This window comes from Myzus persicae, unplaced genomic scaffold, assembly GCF_001856785.1.
Source record: "Myzus persicae strain clone G006 unplaced genomic scaffold, MPER_G0061.0, whole genome shotgun sequence".
Lineage (NCBI taxonomy): Eukaryota > Metazoa > Arthropoda > Insecta > Hemiptera > Aphididae > Myzus > Myzus persicae.
In genome coordinates this window covers 213,977-235,649 of record NW_019101535.1, presented here as the reverse complement: position 1 = coordinate 235,649, position 21,673 = coordinate 213,977, and the positions used below count along the sequence as shown (strand labels likewise).

At 29.6% G+C, this 21,673-nt stretch overlaps 1 protein-coding gene across 1 annotated transcript in view; it reads right to left on the bottom strand.

The window, feature by feature from the left end:
- Positions 1-17,218: 17,218 nt before the first annotated feature.
- The window catches only part of LOC111029444 (low-density lipoprotein receptor-related protein 1), a 43,797-nt gene continuing 39,342 nt past the window's right edge, over positions 17,219-21,673 (bottom strand). The window contains exons 58-69 of the mRNA XM_022308445.1: positions 21,133-21,356; positions 20,686-20,856; positions 20,511-20,629; positions 20,224-20,448; positions 20,014-20,146; positions 19,751-19,899; positions 19,577-19,685; positions 18,974-19,220; positions 18,608-18,856; positions 18,362-18,535; positions 18,172-18,295; positions 17,219-18,105 (exon numbers count right to left, since the gene is read on the bottom strand). Coding sequence (XP_022164137.1) covers positions 17,950-18,105; positions 18,172-18,295; positions 18,362-18,535; positions 18,608-18,856; positions 18,974-19,220; positions 19,577-19,685; positions 19,751-19,899; positions 20,014-20,146; positions 20,224-20,448; positions 20,511-20,629; positions 20,686-20,856; positions 21,133-21,356 — 2,080 coding nt within the window. The 3' untranslated portion in view covers positions 17,219-17,949. The remainder of the gene's footprint in view (positions 18,106-18,171; positions 18,296-18,361; positions 18,536-18,607; positions 18,857-18,973; positions 19,221-19,576; positions 19,686-19,750; positions 19,900-20,013; positions 20,147-20,223; positions 20,449-20,510; positions 20,630-20,685; positions 20,857-21,132; positions 21,357-21,673) is intronic.

The following is a 21,673-nucleotide window of genomic DNA, read 5'->3' as shown; positions in this document are numbered from 1 at the left end:
GGAACTTGTATGACAAATTGTAGCTGTAAGCCAAATAAAATAGTATCATCATTCAAATATTTTGGAATGACATTAGATTTTAACCTAAAATAGTCAGAAACATACAGAATATTAAAAATAAATTGAGGAGTTTAATTGTATTATTTTACAAAATTCGATTTCTTGATAAATCAGTTATAAGAAAAATGTACATGGAACTAGCTGTGTAATTGTATTCTATTATACGGCAAATCATGTTGGGGGAGGGGGGCACTAACAGAAAATACATTAATACATTGCATATTACACAAAAATTATTGTAAAAGAAGCATAGACACTCCCTTCCATTAAAATACACATCAGAGGAATTATTCAACCATACTAATATATATTATCTGTTTATAAATTATACATTAGGAAAATTTTAGATAAATCCATTCAAAACCGCACACTCAATGCTACAGAGATAATAGACAGAAGAACAGGAAAATGCATTATACCGTCATATACTTTATTAACTAGTTCTAGAAACTATCTCAATCGCACGAGGAAAACTATTTTCAACAATTTAAATAACGAAGTTAAGGGTCTGATAAAAAGTTTATGTGAAAGTCAATCCATAATACCAATGATATGATTAATAAAAATCAAATAAAAAAGGCAATAAATAAAATAGTTAGCGATCTCGATGATAATGTGTGTATCAATTAAATTATAAAAGGTCTGTATGTCTAAACATAATATAGTATAATATAAAATTTGATGCTAACCTATTTGTAATTCGTATGTTAAATTTTTTTCCTAAAGTATCTATTTATTATGTTATGTTTATTTGATTAAATAATATATTTATTTGTATACGTTTTTACTATTAAACGAAATATAATATTGTTGAAGTCCGTGTACCAGATACGAGCTTATAGCTCAGTTGGCGTACATATCAGCTATTACTAATGTATTTTATTTTAATTATTTGACTGATACAGTATAAAATATATATAATTTAAATATTTAATATGTCTTGTTCTTTAGGTAGCCAAATTAAATTTTGCTTTTAAAAATCTTAAGATATAATTACAATTTTGAACGCCGCATAGGCGCATATTTTATATGTTTGGACCTTTGTCAAGAAAGCAGATTTTGTTAGTTTTAATTATTTCATATTCTATATATTGGTATTTGACGATACATCAGTGATAGAAAATAAATTTATAAATATAAACTGGTGCTGCTATCAAATTCTTAGGTTAACTGTCTATTATCCATTGTTAGCTGCTTGGTAATTTTCAATTGTATAACATACTAAATACTTATTATTTGAATTCAAATAATATATACATCAGTAGTCGCTGTAATATAGTAGGTACCTATCTTAAATATTTCTACAATAGCCAATAGATACTAAATCAAAAATTAAAAACTGTCTCCCTTCCCTTAAATGATTTGACCGACACCGTACAGAAAATTATTATTATTATTGTTATTATACATTATCATATTTTATTTTAACACATTCGCCTATCGATAAGTAGGTACATTGTAATAAAGTTGTAACCTATAATATACATAATATAATAATTTCCTAAAAATGTATTTTTTTACACTACAAGCCATAAACTTAAAACAATTTTATGTGACGTCATATTATCATTTTGTATGAAAATGAATTGTTACAATATAATAATATGACAACTTAATCCTCTCATTTAATATTTATAGGTATACTATATCTAATCTATTTTTGATATCGTGAGTAAGAATTTCCAAGAGTGAAATCTACAGTATAATCTACGTAATAAATTGTGTTTACTCTAAACTATTTTTACTCAAGTATATTTATAAGAGGAGGGTAATTATATCGTCGAGAGTAATGTTATTATGCTTGTCATGCCAGCTGTGGCGGGGGCGGTGTCCAATCGAAAAATAAATGTCATTATTTTATTCTTATCCTGATTAACCCAATAAATGTATTAAAATATTTTTCTTTTCAATACATAATAATATAAAGTTAGCTTTCATAATGCAGTGTCCAATTAAACAATTTTTATTTGATTACCTACGACATTAATGCTGGATTGCACAAAGCGTTGATTCGTTTAATGAATCACTACAATTTATCGAGCTAACGGTGGGCCACCGAATAACGTTTGAGGTTAGTTCCCTATTAATTCATTAAAATATGTTTAATGATTGCAACTCGGTAAAAGTGATTATTAAGCCAAAAAAAATTATTTAAAAAAAAAACAAATCTCAGTGACTACATCAAAGAGCAATTAACAACATTAATAAGATTACTACCTACATGGCTACATCGTTGTTCGACCACATGGTTTGATAAAAAGTTTAGTATATTATACATATTATTGTTTCTTTTATTATTATATACAGCATGCCCAACGTGACCAATTCGAAATTATGCAACGCCAAACAAGAGCATTTTTCAAAACCATGTATTTGAATAGATTATATGAATTACGGAAAAAATTAATATCGTAGTATAATATGTTTGAATATAATGAAACAATACTACACATAAATGTGATCTACTTTTAGAACACATATATTGTGAATCGGTCAGTATTTTTAGAGCGTTCTGTATACGCTGCCATCATTATTTTCAGTAAATCTGTCGTTTTTGTAATTTTTTATGACAGCGTAACGTCCTTCGTTGGAAATCCGGAGATTTTTGGAGTAATGCCACATCGTAGACCGTACTACACGTTTATTTGGCATAAAACAAAATGCATGTGTTTACCGATAAGTGTAAAATAAAAGTAAAAAATATGTTAATTAATGCGCTTAAAATGCACAAGACATTTTCAACAAAATATAAGCATTTCAAATGTAAAATTCAAAATACATACAAAGGCATACAGAAAAAAAAATTTTAAAATATTACATAGATACACAGGTACCTACTAAATAGGCATTACACGACTATACGAGTATCATCGATTGTTGATAACAGTTGACTATGAATTACGATAAAGATACCTACTTATATAATATATATTATATTTTTGAATTTAGTGTAACAGGTTAACTATTGTGAATTATTTCTAAAAACAATAATTTTAAAGGACCTCGAATACAATGAAAACGATACAAAACTATAAAATAATGCTATTCAAACTTAGAATATTATTTTACTACATTCAGAAATTGAGACTTAACTTTAAAAATGTATCAATTAGGTAGTAGTTAGGTTGAAACAAGACAATAATATGAATATGCCATGTACGGTCGTATATTACATCAATTTTCAAAAAAGAAGCACATACAATTCCTTAAAATGTCTTAGCTATAAGACTATAGTAGAAAGTAGTATTAGATTTTTCTACTACAATGCTCCAAACGAGAACTCATAATAAATGCAATATATTTTGTTAAGTATGTGTGCTTTTATGCAATTATATTTGAACCGTTCAAAATATTTCATTTGTTATGCGGCTCTAGAAGTAAGTACATAATATAATATGATCATGGTACAAAAAAAAAAAGTCCAACTAAACGTAATCTGAAATACTCGAGAATACGAGCCACCAAGTCTGCAAAATATCGTACGTAGGAACTGCTTATTATAGCGAATACGTATTAATACAACAATGTTTTCTCCATCTGTGCCAATACGCTTTTTTATTCAGTACCCACTCACCCACATGTAGATGAGTACTCATCTTAAAATGTTCGAAACATAGAATTTAACTACATTGTTCAACACAAACATATTGCGTTACAACAACGAGGTAATTACACCGTAACAAAATATGCAACGAAGAAAAATTTAGAAATATGAAATAATATATTCAATAATATGTAGAAGGTAGGTTACTTAGGTACTATTATATGTGAATAAATGATAATATATACGAACGACCTACGGTGTAAGTTTACGTTTACTAGTTCGGCCGTAACGAGGTGTAAAGTTATAACCAAACCTAACCAAAGCTCTACCGCAATACTGTATCGTACAGTTCTTTGAGTCTTTGGCACTTCGCGTCTAATTCGTTACGACGAAATGTCGTATGTCGTATTTGTATGTAATTAATGAATTATTGTCTATGACGTATACACATGATGGTTTAAGCGGAGCAAAACGTTATCAAAGAACTCTTAGAGACATTTTAAAGCATACGTCTAATACGTAGAAAATAGATAAATGTGCAGTATAATATACAGCGATTAGAATCATGAATATATTATTATATCTTTTGAACTCTATGCAAAATATTAGATTTAGGTAGAAGTAGGTAGCTATGGACAATATGGAGTATAATAGGACAACGAATAGAACATTTTTTTTACAATTACTAGTTACTACTGGTTTTCATTACTTTACGTTTCTTATAGATATTACCTAAAAATCAATAATTTATTTAAATAAAACATGATTATACTAAATAATCTGTGTGTATCTATTCAAAGTTAGAAAACGTAGTCGGAGGTTACCATAAATAGAATTAAATGATATGTTTAATAAGGACGGTTAGCCTAGGCGGCTAAACCCTATTAAGCCCTAGGGTCCTAGAGATTACTTCATGATCATAACGTATAGGATTTTCATTCCGCATTGTTTTTATAATACTGTAATAGCTACAAATAGGTGCTGGCTAGAAAACCATAGACAATTATATGGTACATGAATAGGTCATTCATATATATCTTTCCTACTTAAATAAATAATATACAATAATGGACGAGTCTACTACATAGTCAACAAAATCATGAATTACTACACTGAGTATAACCATAAATCATAATAGTCATAACTTATAGTTATGCCGGCCGTTAAAGATATAGGTACTGGTTTATAATAAGGACAATTTTTTTTATAAATCTTGCAAATTTTTTAATTAAATAATCAGTTTCAAATTTCAATACTATTATATTTTAACATAGATACGTTTTTGGGCTAGGTACAACTTTTTTTCTCTAACCAAATTATGCGAGACAGATTTTCATAACACTTTGAATATTGCCATAGAACCGCAAATCAACCATAGGCGTGAGCACGGGGGGTGCAGGGTATAATGCAAGTGTACCGCCTGCGGCTTTGTAGCATGGCAGTGGCTATTTTTTCTGATTTTCCAGAGTGCACACTATTATTTGAATCTGATTACTAATGATTGTGAAGGTAAGGGTAAATTTTTGTTAGTTTTTTTCCACTTATTGTTCATAAATAATTTTTTGCTACGTCAAAATACTTGACAATTGAATACAAGGTTGTTCATAAGTTGTAATTTATGGAAATTTAAAATAAAATGAGCATAAATCCATACATTATTTTTCTTACGAGAGTCTAAAGTTAGAATAAAATTATAAAAATTTAAAACCTTTAAAACCTAGTAACGTCCTAGCGTCGTCTTGAACTTTAGTTCCTATTCATTTTTCAAATTTTAAGGTCATAAGTTGAAATGTATGTTCCGGGGATATAAATATATAGTAAAATAAATAATTAACAAAATATGTCATTGGTTATTTTATTTTTGTATTTTTTTAGTAAATGGTGATTATATTTTTTTATACATTTTAAGGTTCTCACTGTTATACACAATTTTACTTTCAATTCATAATAAATAATAACCAACACATAATTTTGTATTTCATACAAATAGAAAATTTACAAAATAGAATATTTTTTTTGAAAAAAAATGTTCTAAGTAAAACCAAGCCAAACATTTTCAATATTTTATATGAGAAAACATAGATGATGAAAAAATAGTAGAGGTAGATAAGGAGTAAAAGAGGAACGCACCTGCAAGCCATATCCTATGAAATCGACAGTAGGAAAAAATTGAATTAAATTCCTATCAAAATATAGTTTGCTACTATATAATATATTTCACTGTATCCAAAAACATATCTATGATTCCTCAATTTTCCTTGCAGAGGACAAATATCTATAGTGGCATCTGCAATGCCACTTATATGACATGTACAAAACTACAAACTACATTTTTGTATTACTATTATTATTGATTAGGCATTGTAATTAGTAATTTCCTACCTAATAATTTGAGTGTTTTTAAGTTGTGACTTATTATTCAAACTAAAATGATACATAAATGTTTGAATTGTGGCTCCACTTTAAGAAAAAAAGTTTGCGTGAAACGAGTATACGCTCGTGGATGAAGTGAAACTTCTTTCTTTCTGTTCTTCAGATAAAATTAATTGTTTTATTTTTGGCTAAACAAAATTATTACACATATTTTTTTTCATTCGACTTCGATGCCCAACTGCCTGGAAGCATTCTTGATTGTCGAGTATGATTGTTATATTTTATTTTCAGCTAGCGACTATTTTTTACTATTTTTTTATATGCATGTAGGTATACAATAATGTACGCGTTTATTTTAATTTTAATAGATAACTCAATTGTTTATTAACTTGGACAAATTATATTGCGATAGAAACCTTCTCCGTGATAAAATCTTCCATTTAAAAATAAAATTAGAATAATCAGTAGAGAAGTTTTCGAGTACATTAGTGTCAAAGGTTTATATGCAAAAGGGGCGGTCCATGGCGCCGACCGTACCCGACCGTCGTTATTTTTTCGTACCCTCTGTAAAGAAGTTTCACTCAAAAATAAGGATGACCATACGTCCATGTCTTGATTTTTCATTCGTAAAGTACACAGCTATTCCATTAGCATAGATTTCATTAGATTAACATTTGTTGTTGGTTAATGGTTATTTTTTTATTTATTTATATTTAAATATATATATATTTTTATAACATCAAAGACGATAATTATGGTTTATTATTTATTTTTTTAAATTTGTATTATTTTTATATTAGAAATATCTGTTTACCTTTTTTTTCACAATGCGATATTGAAATGTAAATGAACGAACTTGCATACGAATTGCAAATAATAATATTAGGTTCCGAATATTGTCGATTCCGGTAGACGGTAATAAAGAATTCCGAATTGTTTTACGTTTGCGTTATCACCTATCACAGTGGTGATGAAACTACATTTTAATATTTCTTCGTGTAGGTAGGTACTCATGTAACCACTTTGGTAACTAAGTTGGTATGCTCTTTGATCACACGTCTTGAACGCACGGTATGTCCCATACATGCAGTGCAGAATATTATCAGCTATGTAGAAAACCTCGAGATGACAATAAATACTAATCGATCGCAAGATTAATAATCTAGCGACCACGTACCATTATACGAAAGATATAATAATAATTTCGAATTACACTCGTGAAATTGTATAACAATTTAATTCTGTCGTTTTTATCCTTCTTAATCGGTGCAACAATAATAGGTACATTATATTATTTAGGTTATAAATACGAGTGAAATGTCGGCAAAAATTTAGGATTAAAACCAACGTACAAATGTTCAATGAATGATCCTACCTGTAGCTGAAGCCGGGGGACACAAGTGTGAGAGAAATCGTTCCCTTAAGCGACATTTTCGACTAACTTTTCTATCAAATCGGCTGCCATTTTCATGGCGGCTGACACATACGTCACAGGAGATAAAACGCACCCCCGGGACGTGTGTGACCAGAGGTTCACCGACAACTGTAGCCGAACGTCAGTTTAGGACGGGCATCATCTAGGAGGGGAACTGTAGACAGTAGTGTGGGACAGGTCATCGTAGCCACGCGCTGGCGTACATGATATGACAAACCGCAACTCCACAATGTGTGCGACAAGTTTTCCGGTAAGTTTTCTAGTAAATAAAAAATATTTTATCTTTCCTATGAACAACGTGTACTTAACGTAAAAATCTAAAACGTATATCATCTAGACTCTAAAGCATGCGAGGGGACACGGCCCCCGTTGCCCCCCTGAGTGCAACATTGCCCTAAGATGTCAGTGCATTTAGCGCACATTTGTTACCTGTAGGTGGACGTCTCTTAGTGCTTCTTCTGTGAGCAAATATCATATGGAACATTTATCTGCCGGATATGACCGACCGTCAATGGCTGTCGTTGGTGAATCTAATTTGGCACACGTTTAAATGGTGTTCTTTCTTTGATTATATGTGGTACCTATGCGTTTATGGTCAAAAATGGTATCAGCGATGATATAAAGGGCATTTGGTTCATGAATGGAAATTGAAACAAAGTAGTGTTTCCAAATTCTTACGAAATGGTATAAGTTGCTAGAACTATTTCTTTGCCAATTATACTTCCGCCAAATAAGAATTCTCCACCAAAATTGATGAAGATCGGTGTTTAATAATTTACCCATAATTTAAATTGAATAATAAATTCTGATTGAAAAGTGTTTTGCTAGCAAAAATGAAATGAAACTTGAGTAAAAAAATATTGTTTTTGATTTTGTATTTTTATGCAAACACAATTACATGTTATAAATCCCACGCGGGTCACTTTTCAGGTATACAGCCATCGTGTGTGTGTGCTATAAATTATAATCCCTCACCAACATGTTACACTTAGTACTTAGTAGGTATATGTCAATACCACTGCAACAACGACTAGAGTAAGTTTCTCGCAGTGTCGGGTTGAAATTCGGGGAGTGAGTCCCGAGATGACTCTTATTTAATATTCCGAGAACTTCCACAATAAGGTATCAACCGAATGCGCCCCCAATAAATAAACATCATATTTTTAAAGCAGCTCGAATGCATCCCTTTAATTAAAAGGCTACTTCCAAGTCCCAATATAAGTTACCACTAGAAATTGATATGACTTATACCAAAAAAATATTTGGTTATTATTATATATTTATTATTTTTGCTTACATATTTTTAGGTACATTAATTTGTACCTACACATTTAAAGTTTAATTGAGTGTACTAATGATTTATATAATACATTTTTTTATTTTTTTTCTTAGTTCTATAATACCTATACCAATCTAACTATTCATTTTTACAATTTTGAAAATTAAAAAGACTTAAACACGTGTTACTATTTGTATATTGCGGCACTACTTGGCATCTGAATTCACTACTCAAATTTATTGACCGTAAATGAGCCGTAGTCGTGCACAGGTATTATCGAAGTTAAATAAAATTCTGTTTCCCACCATATCCACAGTCGTAAAAATTACTTATATCATTTTATATTTATACTAGAATACAATGGTCAATAGTCAGTGTTATGTCTTAAAAGTTTAGGGTGCGAAGCGAGAACGCACTCGTCCGGCAATTCAATATTATAATATATTGTCGACCAGACTTCGAACAAACGCGGGCTATTGAAAGGGTAAAAACTAAAAATTAATTAGGACGGGACATCCCCGAAATTCGAATTTCCCAATACCAACACCCAAAGATATTTTATAAAATTATAAACGCCGCGGTGAAAAATAAGGAACGCCCACACACAATAATAATATTCTAATATAACTATACGTATATGTGCCTACACACCGTGAACACAAACTCGCAAGCACTCACCAGCGCGTGCGCCGCATATTATAATATATATATATATATATATAAGTATTAAGCGTATGTATACACGCAAAAAAAAGTAATAATATATGCTACGCTATAGTTAATTATGATTTTATAAATAAAACCGCACGGGGCCGACACGTATACCAGGAGCTGCAGCAAAGCATCGGCTATAGGGGGGGAGGGGGGGGGGTATGGCGGAGGGACCACCTAAATTCCTCCGAGATGAACGCAATAAGTGTATTATTATATTTTTAGTTGCGAGGGACGTCATCGCGTGTCCGCTTTCCACATCGCTCGCTGCACCGGTGCCCGGCGGCCCCGCTTTGTCCCGCATACGAGACGACGTTGCAGCAGCTGCGTAGTATTATTAGGATCACGCCCGATGACCTGTGCGACATGCGGTGACATGGTCGTGGCGTTTTCGAGTCCGTCCGCCGGAGACCTCAACGATTCTCGCGGCCATCGCCGAGAGGACGACCTCGATGACTTTAGGTAGGTACCCACCCACGTCATTATACGTGCCCACGGTCGTTATTATTATTATCAACACCGTCGTCGGCCAGCATCAAGCCAGCACAAACAATAATTATTGTAAATTTGTAAACAAACAGCGCATCATACGCATATAGTGTCTGAAACAAACGATAAGTATAGGTTATGTGGGTATAATCGTATGAAGTGACACATTCGGATAAAATCGTCTGCCTTTTTTCTCTCGACGTGTCCGTCGGTAGACTTTTCGACTGTCGGTGATTTGAACAATATCATTTAACAATCAAAATTCTATCACGGGGACTTATACAGGCAATTTAGCAACACCGACGTACGTCCGGACAGAAGAGATCGAATCGTCCTGCATTAAATAGCGTACCCACCTACTGTTTTTTCGTCTGAATTCGAATTTAAAATTGTCAACGGTCAATAAATCGTGGATTGAGGATTATAATTATTGGACTTCTTTGTCTAGACGTGATTCAATTTTCATTAAAATGTAGGCACGAAGCAAATAGGCTCGGATACTGTCTAAATTGAGTTCAACGTTAGTGTGAAGAAGAAGAAACGATTACAATTTGAGCGTATTTAAGAAGGAAAAACGAAGAATTTTTAATATCATTACAAAACATCAACAATAAATCGACAGGCCGGACTAAGGGAGGGGGTAGATGGGTAAAGGGATGAGTTCAATAGGTTCCCATCCCACACTGTTATGATGCAATCAGACAAAACCTAAGAATTCTATATTTCAATGCCATAAAAAATAAAAAAAATTTGAAAAAACTTATAATGGAAAATATTAAATACATATTTATGTTTTTGTCATACAGTGAACATCTCGATGCTTAAGGTTGATAATCGATAAGAACTGTCTATAGTTTTTACACAAAATATATGAAATATAATATTGATTTTTATATAATCTAATTACATACATTATTTAACCCTAACATTGATTAAATACTATATACGAGTTATTATATTTTAAAAATAATGTAGAGAGAATAGGATATCAATATTAAGTGTTCACTCTATACCTATCTCTATAGTCTATGGGAATTAATAACTACATAAAAACCGATGGTATTATATTTTTATTTAAAGTTGTGATTATTGGTAATGTTTTATCGTTCGGTATTTGTTACACCAATAGACAACAGTTGTATAATACAATATACACCTGTTGCAGCCATATATTACTATACTATAGTATATTACCTAAACGTCCCAAAACAAAACACCGACCTTTTGTACGTATTAAATTTAAAAATATTTAAAGAGATAAATTTATGATACCTAAGTTAATATGTTTGGCGGGGCTCTTTTTTTAATATTTGCTTCAGAGCCCATTATTCTATAAATTCGGACCCGATTAATCCAGATAACCTATGGATCATATTTTGATTTATTTTATCATGTATAGAAAATGCTAATCACAGAATAAAATACACTTACTAAGTATATCTTAGTCTGTGATGCTAATATAAACGTTTGGTGGTAATGTCAAGTATCTATAAGGTAATTCGTTTTTGAGTTATATGCCAAATTAACAAAAACAATGCTGTCAAATACTGGATTTGCGTAAAAGTTTTTACTTCATCAGTTTATTACCTATAATTACTTACCTACCTATTTTCCTATTACTCTCAGTTATTTTGAAAAGTGCAGAGAATTTTTACTTCTGACCCCCTTTAAAAACCAACTAGATCTACATCGCTTCTAGAAACTTGCACCCCCGAACTTGAAAATAAAAGCTTTTTACCTCCCCAAAAAGCGAGAACAGACAGAAAAAAAACAAATCATTGGGAAATAAATTCACATATTGCTTCATATTTTATTATTTTAAGTAATTTATTATAATATTATACTATACTAGCTGATCCCGTGGACTTTGTTGCCCGTTAAAAATGCCAACTCTATATGAGACTCGAAGGTGATAATACAAGCAGTATATTCTGCTAATTATCTGCTGTGGATTAATGAAATAATATGTTTTATATATTTTATTTTGATTGAGGACACGCCAATGAGCGACTATAAGCGCAACTCAGCCAAATTGGTAGGTAATGTGCGAAAATTCAATTGTATGCATGCTTATACCTGATCTGCACGATGAACCACTGCAGGCAACCAATAAACAAAAAAAAAATAACCATTTCTACTAAATATATTTATATTTATCCTATAACCATTGCAACCGTATATAAACAAATATTTTCTTCGCAAATCTTAAAATCTCTGTTTAAGCAACTCGCTGGGTCCAATTGTGAATCTAAACCATCCAGGATTCTGTCTTGTTAGATTAGTAAAATAAAATAAAATAAACTAAAATTGTACTCGCGCAGTTTTTCTGGTAACGCCAACAACGGAAAATGGAAAATGAAGTCGTAATAAGCGAATAATCATATTTAATACAGATAAAACCTAAATTTTATCTCTACTATCGACTATTGCGTTCTATGTAAAGAGAATATTACAGCTATAAATAAAATCGAACGGAATAAAAACGATACGAAAATTTTCACTTTACAATATTTTAACTTTACTTTTTACAGTGAAACATAATATTAATACCTAATATTCAATACACGACATATTTCTCCATGTTGGTCCATTTTTTTGGTGTTGGCCGGAGGCCCCATTTTAACGATTAATTATGTCATACCTATGAACAATTTTATAAGCTATAAAGCTTGCTGTAGCTTTTTCAATTCGAAAAAACATTCGGGAACTCAAAACATAAATCATCAAAAAAATTTTTAAAAAAGGATTTTTAAAACCTCAGCCTGGCAATAATTACGAACAATTAAAAAAAAAAAATTTTGAGCCAAATCGGCCGGGCCGTTCTCAATTGATGAATTGTTATACATTTTTGGCTCCATTTTTATATATATATACATAGATAACTTAATTACTTAGTTTTGTTAAATTATTACCAATATATGCCATATGGAAGAAAAAAAAATTGTTCAGTTCAGAATCTAAAAATTAAACTATTATAAAACCTAATATGTTCTACATGTTTATGCTATATTATAAAGTCACAAAACAAAATTTAAGGAAAAACGAGAATTTTTAATCAAAATCGTTATGTCAACAAGTGTGATCCGACCCACACATCCCCCCTTAGTATACGCATCAGAGTCTACAGATGGTATAAGCTTAAATAAATGCGGGAGGCTCAATAGAAAATAATTGATTCTTAAAGTGGGAGGTGGATGAAATAAGTTGAGCCTAGTTGGGTCGTTTTTACATACCTACCCAAGTAGTGGATATTTGATGAAATAGTGGAGTTGTTTAGAACTAGCTGAGGAGAAATGCTTTTGAGAAGGGTACATTAGTACGTGTGATGATTTGGAACTACAGTTAATTTTGATTTTCCACTTAGTGTACAAAAAGGATAGTAGAGTTGAGGGGATCTTGGAGGTTATCAGCAGATACTATGACTGCGGGCTGCGGCCAAGGGTGTTACCCATTTGCGCCAAAAAAAAAAATGAATTCGTTTTGGGTATAGCCCATTTGTGCCAAAATAAAAATGGTATGTTTTTTCCAACAGCCCATCACTTGCGTCAATTTACCTGTGTAAACATTTTAAATTAACGACTTGATTAATTCTTATATTTTAAAGACGTCGTATCTATAACGTATATTAAAGTTATTTTTATAAGTCTATAAATTTTAAAGTTTTGTATATTATTGCGTCGAAAGATAAACTAACAAGTTTTATATCAGTTTTATTAAGGTGTATGTTATCGGATATATACTATATAGGTATCGTTATTCGTCAAAAGAACGATCGCAGTGTGATTTCATCAGACATTCGTTACGTTACACTAAATAATATTCTCGAATTAATTAATTATTTGAATTATAAATCGTAAGAATGGAGTTCACGACAAGCACAAGAGGGAAGAAAATAGTTGTTGAAAATGGCCATAAGACATAAGTATTTTTTGGCGTATACATCTTCTAAAAATGTTGAACGGTGGTGTTGTTTAATTAAAATATGTCCAGCAAAAATATTAATTGAAGGTGGAAAAATTATTAAAAAGCATGGTATGTTGCAAACATTAATTTTTATTTTAATAAAATATGTTAAATTTTAATATAAATTTACTATAAATTTACCTACGTAATATATAAAACAAATTATAAACTGTTTTCGCAATACCTATTAAAATTTTTATTTTTATTTTTTTTTTTTCGTATTACTCTGATAATATTAACGAAATTCACTTAAATTATACGTTATCAAATCATAAATGATTTTAAATTTTAATTTTATAGACTCCTCGCATAATCACGAACAATGTACAACTATTGCAAGACAAAATGTAACGACAGCGTGCAAGCGTGTGGCTGTCGAAGACATAAGTATTCGTCCTAGAAAAATTATTTTAACTGAAATGAATAACCACATAACTAATACACATTTCACTATATCTGATGTATCCGCTAAACGAAAAAGTATTTACTATGCTCGTAAAAAACTCTCCCTCCGAATCCTAAATCGGTATCTGATGTGCATAAAGCATTAAACGATCTACAATTAACTACTTCTAAAAACGAAGATTTTTTATTTATTTATGACGAATCATCTAATATAATTATATTTACATATCACGAAAATTTAAAATATTTTATATTATTTATATTATTTTAAAAACACTCGTATAATTAACTATGATTTAAATAAAATTGTATAAATTATTATTTAATTGGTTATTATTTGAGGAAAAAATATATTACTTCATTATAATTATACCAGGTAAATTTGGCGCAAATGGGCCGTCTGAAAAAACATACCTTTTTTATTTTGGCGCAAATGGGCTGTACCCAAAATGAATCCATTTTTTTTAGAGCAAATGGCCGATGCCCGAGGCCAATGTGGGCGGTAAAAATAACTTTATTGTATGTGTACTCTGCTACAGATATGTTTTGAGTGGCTGGTTGATCAGTTGAGAAAATATTAAATAGAACCGGATATTGCTCATTGAGGAACTCCGGCGAGAATCGGAGATAGTACAGAAGTTTCCGTACCCACCCGAGTCCGAGTGACAAGGTGTCGATTTTTGAGTTATGATTTGAAGGATAAAGGAATATAGGGAATAGGGGGGTTGAATGTTTTTTAGTTTAAATAAGAGGCCAGCGTGTCAGACACGGTCAAGCCCTTAAGCGACATCCAGAAAAACTGTTGTACATCTGCTTATTTTAACAACCACCACCGATCGCAAGCAGCCCTTATATTATATATAATGCACAGTTGTAAAAATCTAGAATAATCTAGTTATTTATAAAGTTTTTAAGAGAAATAGCACATAATTTGAATGGACGCTACATCCACATGACGTGTTGTCTCCGTTTTACAAATGTACAGCACAGCAAAACAGTTTTGCTGGGGATAACTATAGATCCCTCTGTATTTATAGTAGAATTACCAAAGCCCATAACGCATAGGGAAGAACTTTATCTGTAACAGTGTGTCGTAGCGTTTTTATTACTTGGATAGCATAAAAACAATTGAAGTTATTAGTTTGAGAACATTAGGTTTTTTTCATTTAATTAGGTATTAAAAATTACTGGTCACAAAAAAATTATAACGCTACAACACAGATAAAGATCTTCCCTATGTGTCGTGGAATTTTGGTAATTCTACTACAAATACCTAGGAAGTAAAAATGTAAAGGGAATACAAATTTATTATACATGTTTGGATCTGAACAGAAGACATTTCTCAATAAATACAAGTAATTATTATTTATTAAAATAAGTAGTTTTAAACATAAAATAGGTACAACAATTTGTTATAAATATGGCACATAGATTTAAAATTTTATAATTTACAGAGTCTTACATTTATTTGATCTTATTAGAAGTAATATAAAATGAAAGTAGAAAGTCTTAACACATTTATTTTTAAAAATGTAAGTCTCACAAAAATTACATACAAGTATAAAATTAAAAATAAACAATAATTTAAAAAAAAAAACATCAGAAAAATGAAATCACAAATAGTAGTACAAGTTGCGTGGATAATTGATCCAGATAATAACATGTACCCAAACATATTTTTCTTAGGCAGGTATATAAATAAATTCATTATCGATCTTCACTGTCTAATTTAACATTATTACACAACCAATTCATACTATACACATAAATGTATATTAAAGTAAAAAAATATTATGGTTAATTGTAATTGTTCTGTAAACATTAATTAAAATAATATTGAAAATTAAATTAAAAATATATTTCACAGTTGTAAAATTTGTCTTAACAATAAATTATACTATTTATTAATAAATCACTGTAAGGAATGCAAAAATGGGCAAGAACACTAATAATTGGAATGAGACTAAATAGGCAAGATTGCAGTGAACTTTAAATATACTTGGAAAGTTGAACCCACCAAAAAAATAATTATATTTAAGAATCACAGAACAGTGGTTGGAGGTATATTTTCTTATACCAGGTCTAAATAGTTCATTCTTAGTCAGTAAATGCGTTAAACAACATATTCTACTTAGTTCAACAACATACTTAAATACCATATTTATTGGAAGCACTTAAGGTTTAATATGATTATTACTATTAGTTCTCGATACAGACTAAATCAATAATAAAAAAAATATAAACTAAAATGATATTTGAGCAAAAGAATAAACTAAATCTTAGCTTTTGTTTTAGTTATTTAGTAAGTATAACAAAAAAAAAAAATTCAATACTCGAAAAGTCTATTTAAATAAAGTCTTTGTATAGAATTTAACTTGATTATAATATGTATATTGTATACTACAAACAAATTATGATATCTGTTGGCACAAAATAAATGTTTAAATGTTTTGATCTGCTTTTGCTATAGTAAAAATTAATACCAAAAACACAATATAATTTTCAAAAGTACCTATGTTATTAATATATTGTATTAGGTGATTAGGAAATAAAAGTTAAATATTTTACTCTAAAAACATTTAGGATACAAAACAATAATACACCTTCAATAAATGTTGTAATAATGTATCATAAAATATAAAATTTAGTTATTTAAAGCAGTTTTTGAGATAATAATTTTAAATTCATATTGCAGCATTATGTATTATGAAAAATCACATATATATATAACAAATCTTTCATATTAAAAATGTTATCAAATTATATATTATTTTAATGTTGGTTCAGTAAAATGTTGTAAATTTTAATTCAAAAAAATAGTATACAATATTATGGTTTGTATTTTAATGTTTTACCCAGATCATTATTATAAATCATATCTAGTACCTACCTATATTTAAGCAACAGTAAGATAACTTTTCAATTAGTAAATGAAATTAAATGAGATTATTTGTTATGATTGGTAACATAAGTTAATTGTTCAGATTTCAAATTGACAAGAACTGTACTATGACTAAATCACAAATTGACTGGTCCATTGATAAATTAAACATTATTTGAATGTTTATAAACCAGTTTGAGTTTTACAAAAAACAAGTTTTAACTTACACATAACGAGTAATACATCTGTACCTAATATAAAACACAAAAGAATCTTAAATCTAAATAACTTCTAAACAATTTTTAAAAAAACTGGAGTTCTACATTGTCAGATTTCTGCAAAATCTTTCTAAAACAAAATCTTATTTTCAGGTAATATGTGATACAAAAAAAAATGTAAGGGACCATTTTTATTTAAAAAAAAAGATCAGTACCTCATACTAAATTCATGAACTGTCATTATCAAATATAATTTTTTACCCTCCTACATTATGGATTTACTGATATAAAACCAATTTTATTATACATACGTTATACTTATTAAAAAGTTACAACTCTAATGGAAAACATTGTTGTACTGCTATTTTTTTCATACAGAAATAGGAACTAGTATTAATGATAAGGGATAGCTGCACAAAAAAAAAAAATAAAATCATAATCTACAATTAGCTGCATACAAGTAAAGGGAGTAAACTATGTAGGAAATATTAAAATTCCTTAAGTTATTTGTTTTATATAAATTCATGAAACAAACTATAATACCAGTAAAAAGTTCTTCAAATTAGTATACCATTAGAATGTCATTTAATTTTAAGTTTCATCATGGCTATTTTCTGGTGATAATATTTGATTTGTCAAATTAGTGCTCTGCAAAAGACCTTTGCTTTCTTCACTGCCAGTTACTGATGCACTACTACTAGCACTGTACACGGAGTCATATACTGGGTTTCCAAAATGTCCACTAGGCTGTAAAACAATAATTTCAAAATATTAATATTACAATATATCAGCAAATACCTCATAATATATTACTTTTTCTTGTAATGGAAAAGAACGGTCCAAATGAACATCTTCATCATCTATATCATCTTGTATGTACATTGGGTTATTAACTTCTGCATTTTCTTGCATTCTTACATGTGAAAATGAACGACCTCTGCAAAAAAAATGTTAGCAATGGTATTTGTACATATATTAATAACAGATTTGCAATAGAACTCACCTTCTTCTAAGCTTGGTGAAATAATATGTAGTAGCAGTAATGACAATTGACAGAGCAATAATTAAGAATATTACCCACAAAGCATTTAAACTGTGTTTATTTTGATGATCCGAAGACGTATATTCTACTATTAATTGGGTTTGGCATCTATCACCAACATAACCTTTTTGACAACTAAACAAAAACATTTAAGTTTAAAAAATATTAATAATGACATTTTTAACATAAATATCAAATTATAATTACTGGCATGATAAGATCCCCATTGATTCTTCAGGCTCTATACATGTGCCACCATTTGTACAATAATTTGCACAAGTGAACCGATCAGTGCACCGTGATCCAGTCCACCCTGAACTACATTTACAATTAGGTTCATCAATACCAGAATTTGATTCCATGTAACATGTGCCATTATTATAACAATAACCCAAACAAGATCCAGAGTCCACTATTATATTACTACAGTCAGATGAACCCCAGAGGCCAACACATCTAAAATATTAAGTTGAAAATTTAAAAAAAAATTATATAGATAATAAAAGGTAACAATCAACAAGTAATTTTAATTTGTATAAAATAAATAACCAACTATTTTTTTTTTTTAATTACCTGCAGGCGGGTAGTCCATCAACAATGATACAAGTACCACCATTTTTGCACATTTCTGGATGACACAAATTCGTAGTAGTATTTAATTGATCACATAAAGGATATTTCCGATTAGGAGGACAATGTATAAGACACTCGTGATCATTTTTATCACATGTACAGTTACAAATATCAATACGACAAGTTGGATCTTTGAATTGTGGTAAACATAAACAAGCAGTTGAATTGCCATTGATATAACACGATCCTAAAAATATAAATGTATAAAAAAATATGTTTATAATACAAAAAGTTAGTAATTTTGTAATTGTGGGTTTCTTAATGCAACAGTCTTATTTTCTCAAAACAATTTTTAGTAAATTTAACAATATAATGAATTTTTATTATCCTTTTTTGGAACTGCACATTTAGTAGTAATATAATTTTTATTAATAAATATTGGTATTTTTGAAGAAACTAAAAAAAGGCCTATCATTTCTTATATTAATCTAAATTTATCAGTAAAACAATAAAATAAGTAAAATAGTATTGGGGAGAAATACATAATATCACACAAAAGCCATCACACTACTAAATTAAGTCTTATACTTTGTAACTCCTTACCGCCATTTAAACAATTATTATTGTCACAATTAACATATTCACAATGCGGGCCAGTATATCCTTCGTGGCATTTACAAATAGGACCATTGGAATCCAAAAAGCAAGTTCCCTAAACAGAAAAATTATATTATAGAAAAACTATTTTTACTTAATAATTGTTATATAGTATCTAACCTTAATACAGTAGTTATCACAATCTGATTTAGTGCATGAGGGGCCCATATATCCAGCGGGACACTGACATTCACCATGGCCAGAATCAGATAAAACGCATACTCCTCCATTTTGACAATCAACGTTCACACATTTTTCACAAAGTTCACCTTAACATTTTTAAATATTAGATAATTACAAAAAAAAAAAGTAATGAGATTAATAATTTGAGTTGAACACATATAAACTAAACCGATCTTAATAAATATATTTTAATTAAAAACCTGTAAAGCCAGCCATACAGTCACAAATATTGTCAATACAAGTTCCACCATTTAAACAAGGACTTTTTGAACAACCATTTGGAGGTACAGGAATTTCACATCTATCACCAGTCCAATAAATAGAACATAGGCACTAATAAAAATATATATATTTACATTAGGTATTTAGTACTATTATAACATTTTCAAAAAAAAAAAAACAACAAGTACCTTGAGTTTGTATTCTTCCAGTATCTCTTCATGGAATACATAACAGGAAGCTTTATTGTGACAGTATTTATGACATTCGTACACATTACATGTCTTTCCACCAAAAAATGGATTACATTTACAATAACCTAATGCTGATGTCATGTTCAATACACATTGTCCCATATCACATGGTGGATCACAAATTAAAGGAGGGGTTTGCTTATCTACACATTGAATGTCGTTCTAAAAATAAAAACATACATTTTTAATAGATTTATGTTAATTAATAATTATGTACTCCGTACCATTAATGTGGGAACTTCTACTTGGCCATCAGCACACAAACAAGTTCTATTTTTGGGATTCGTACTTAAAGTACACAATGCAGTATGATGACATGGATTTATAACACAATAGTTATTCACTAAAATATTAAAATATGTTAGGTAGTTACATAAAACTAAGTAAATAAATACTTACAGTCTTTTGAATGTTTATTCTCTTGCATAATAACTAAATCTGTAGCCCTAAATATATTTTTAGATAAGATAGTTATATTCTTATCTTCAAATTTGTCAATTTTAACAATTGTTGTCAAAAGAGATACATAAATTGAATCCTCAAATAACTCAATATTAGTTGGATGTTTACCTATAAAAAAAATACAATAGAACTAGTTTATTACAAATTCTATACTCCTATATGCATGTCTTAAAAATTAATTTAAAATTTAAGCATGCGAAAACTTGGAGTATTTAATTTTCCTTTTCTACTTCTTTGATATGATGAAACACAATTTTACATCGCAAAATTTGATTGATAAAAGTTGAGAGTTTAGAGCATTTTTAATACTTTTGAACAAGTTGTTCAATTACATCATTATTACTAATCATTAATCAATACTATTAAAAACAAATAACGCAATACCTTTGGGAAATTTATGTATAACTTTACGCCCTTTTCCATCAAATAAAACAGATTCTATAGTGTAAGGCTTGGTGTCTGACCAATACAAACGCCGGGCAGCATAATCAATTGTAATACCTGCAGGACTACGAACAGACTCACTAATGAATGTTCGTCTGTTGTAACCATCCATTGAACATGTTTCAATGCGTGGTTTACGACCCAAATCAGTCCAATACATTGTCCTAAATAATAGAAAATATATTAACATACATGATAATAAAAATGTAATAAAAAGTGATGGCTATTTTCAGACATGGAACAACTCAAACAGTTTGAATATTAAAGTATAATCAAGTTAAAAATGTTGGAATATGATAGCAGATCAATTTTTTTTTATAAGCCTCTTACTAGTATTATAATTTAAAATTTGTAGTGATTAATTTTTTTAAAAGTATGACAAAGTTCAAAAGTTTTAGAGGGTTAAAGATAATCAATTTCAAAAAAAGTTAGAGTTTGTATAACTTAAGTTTGAACCATGCCTAAAAACAATTTTCATGAC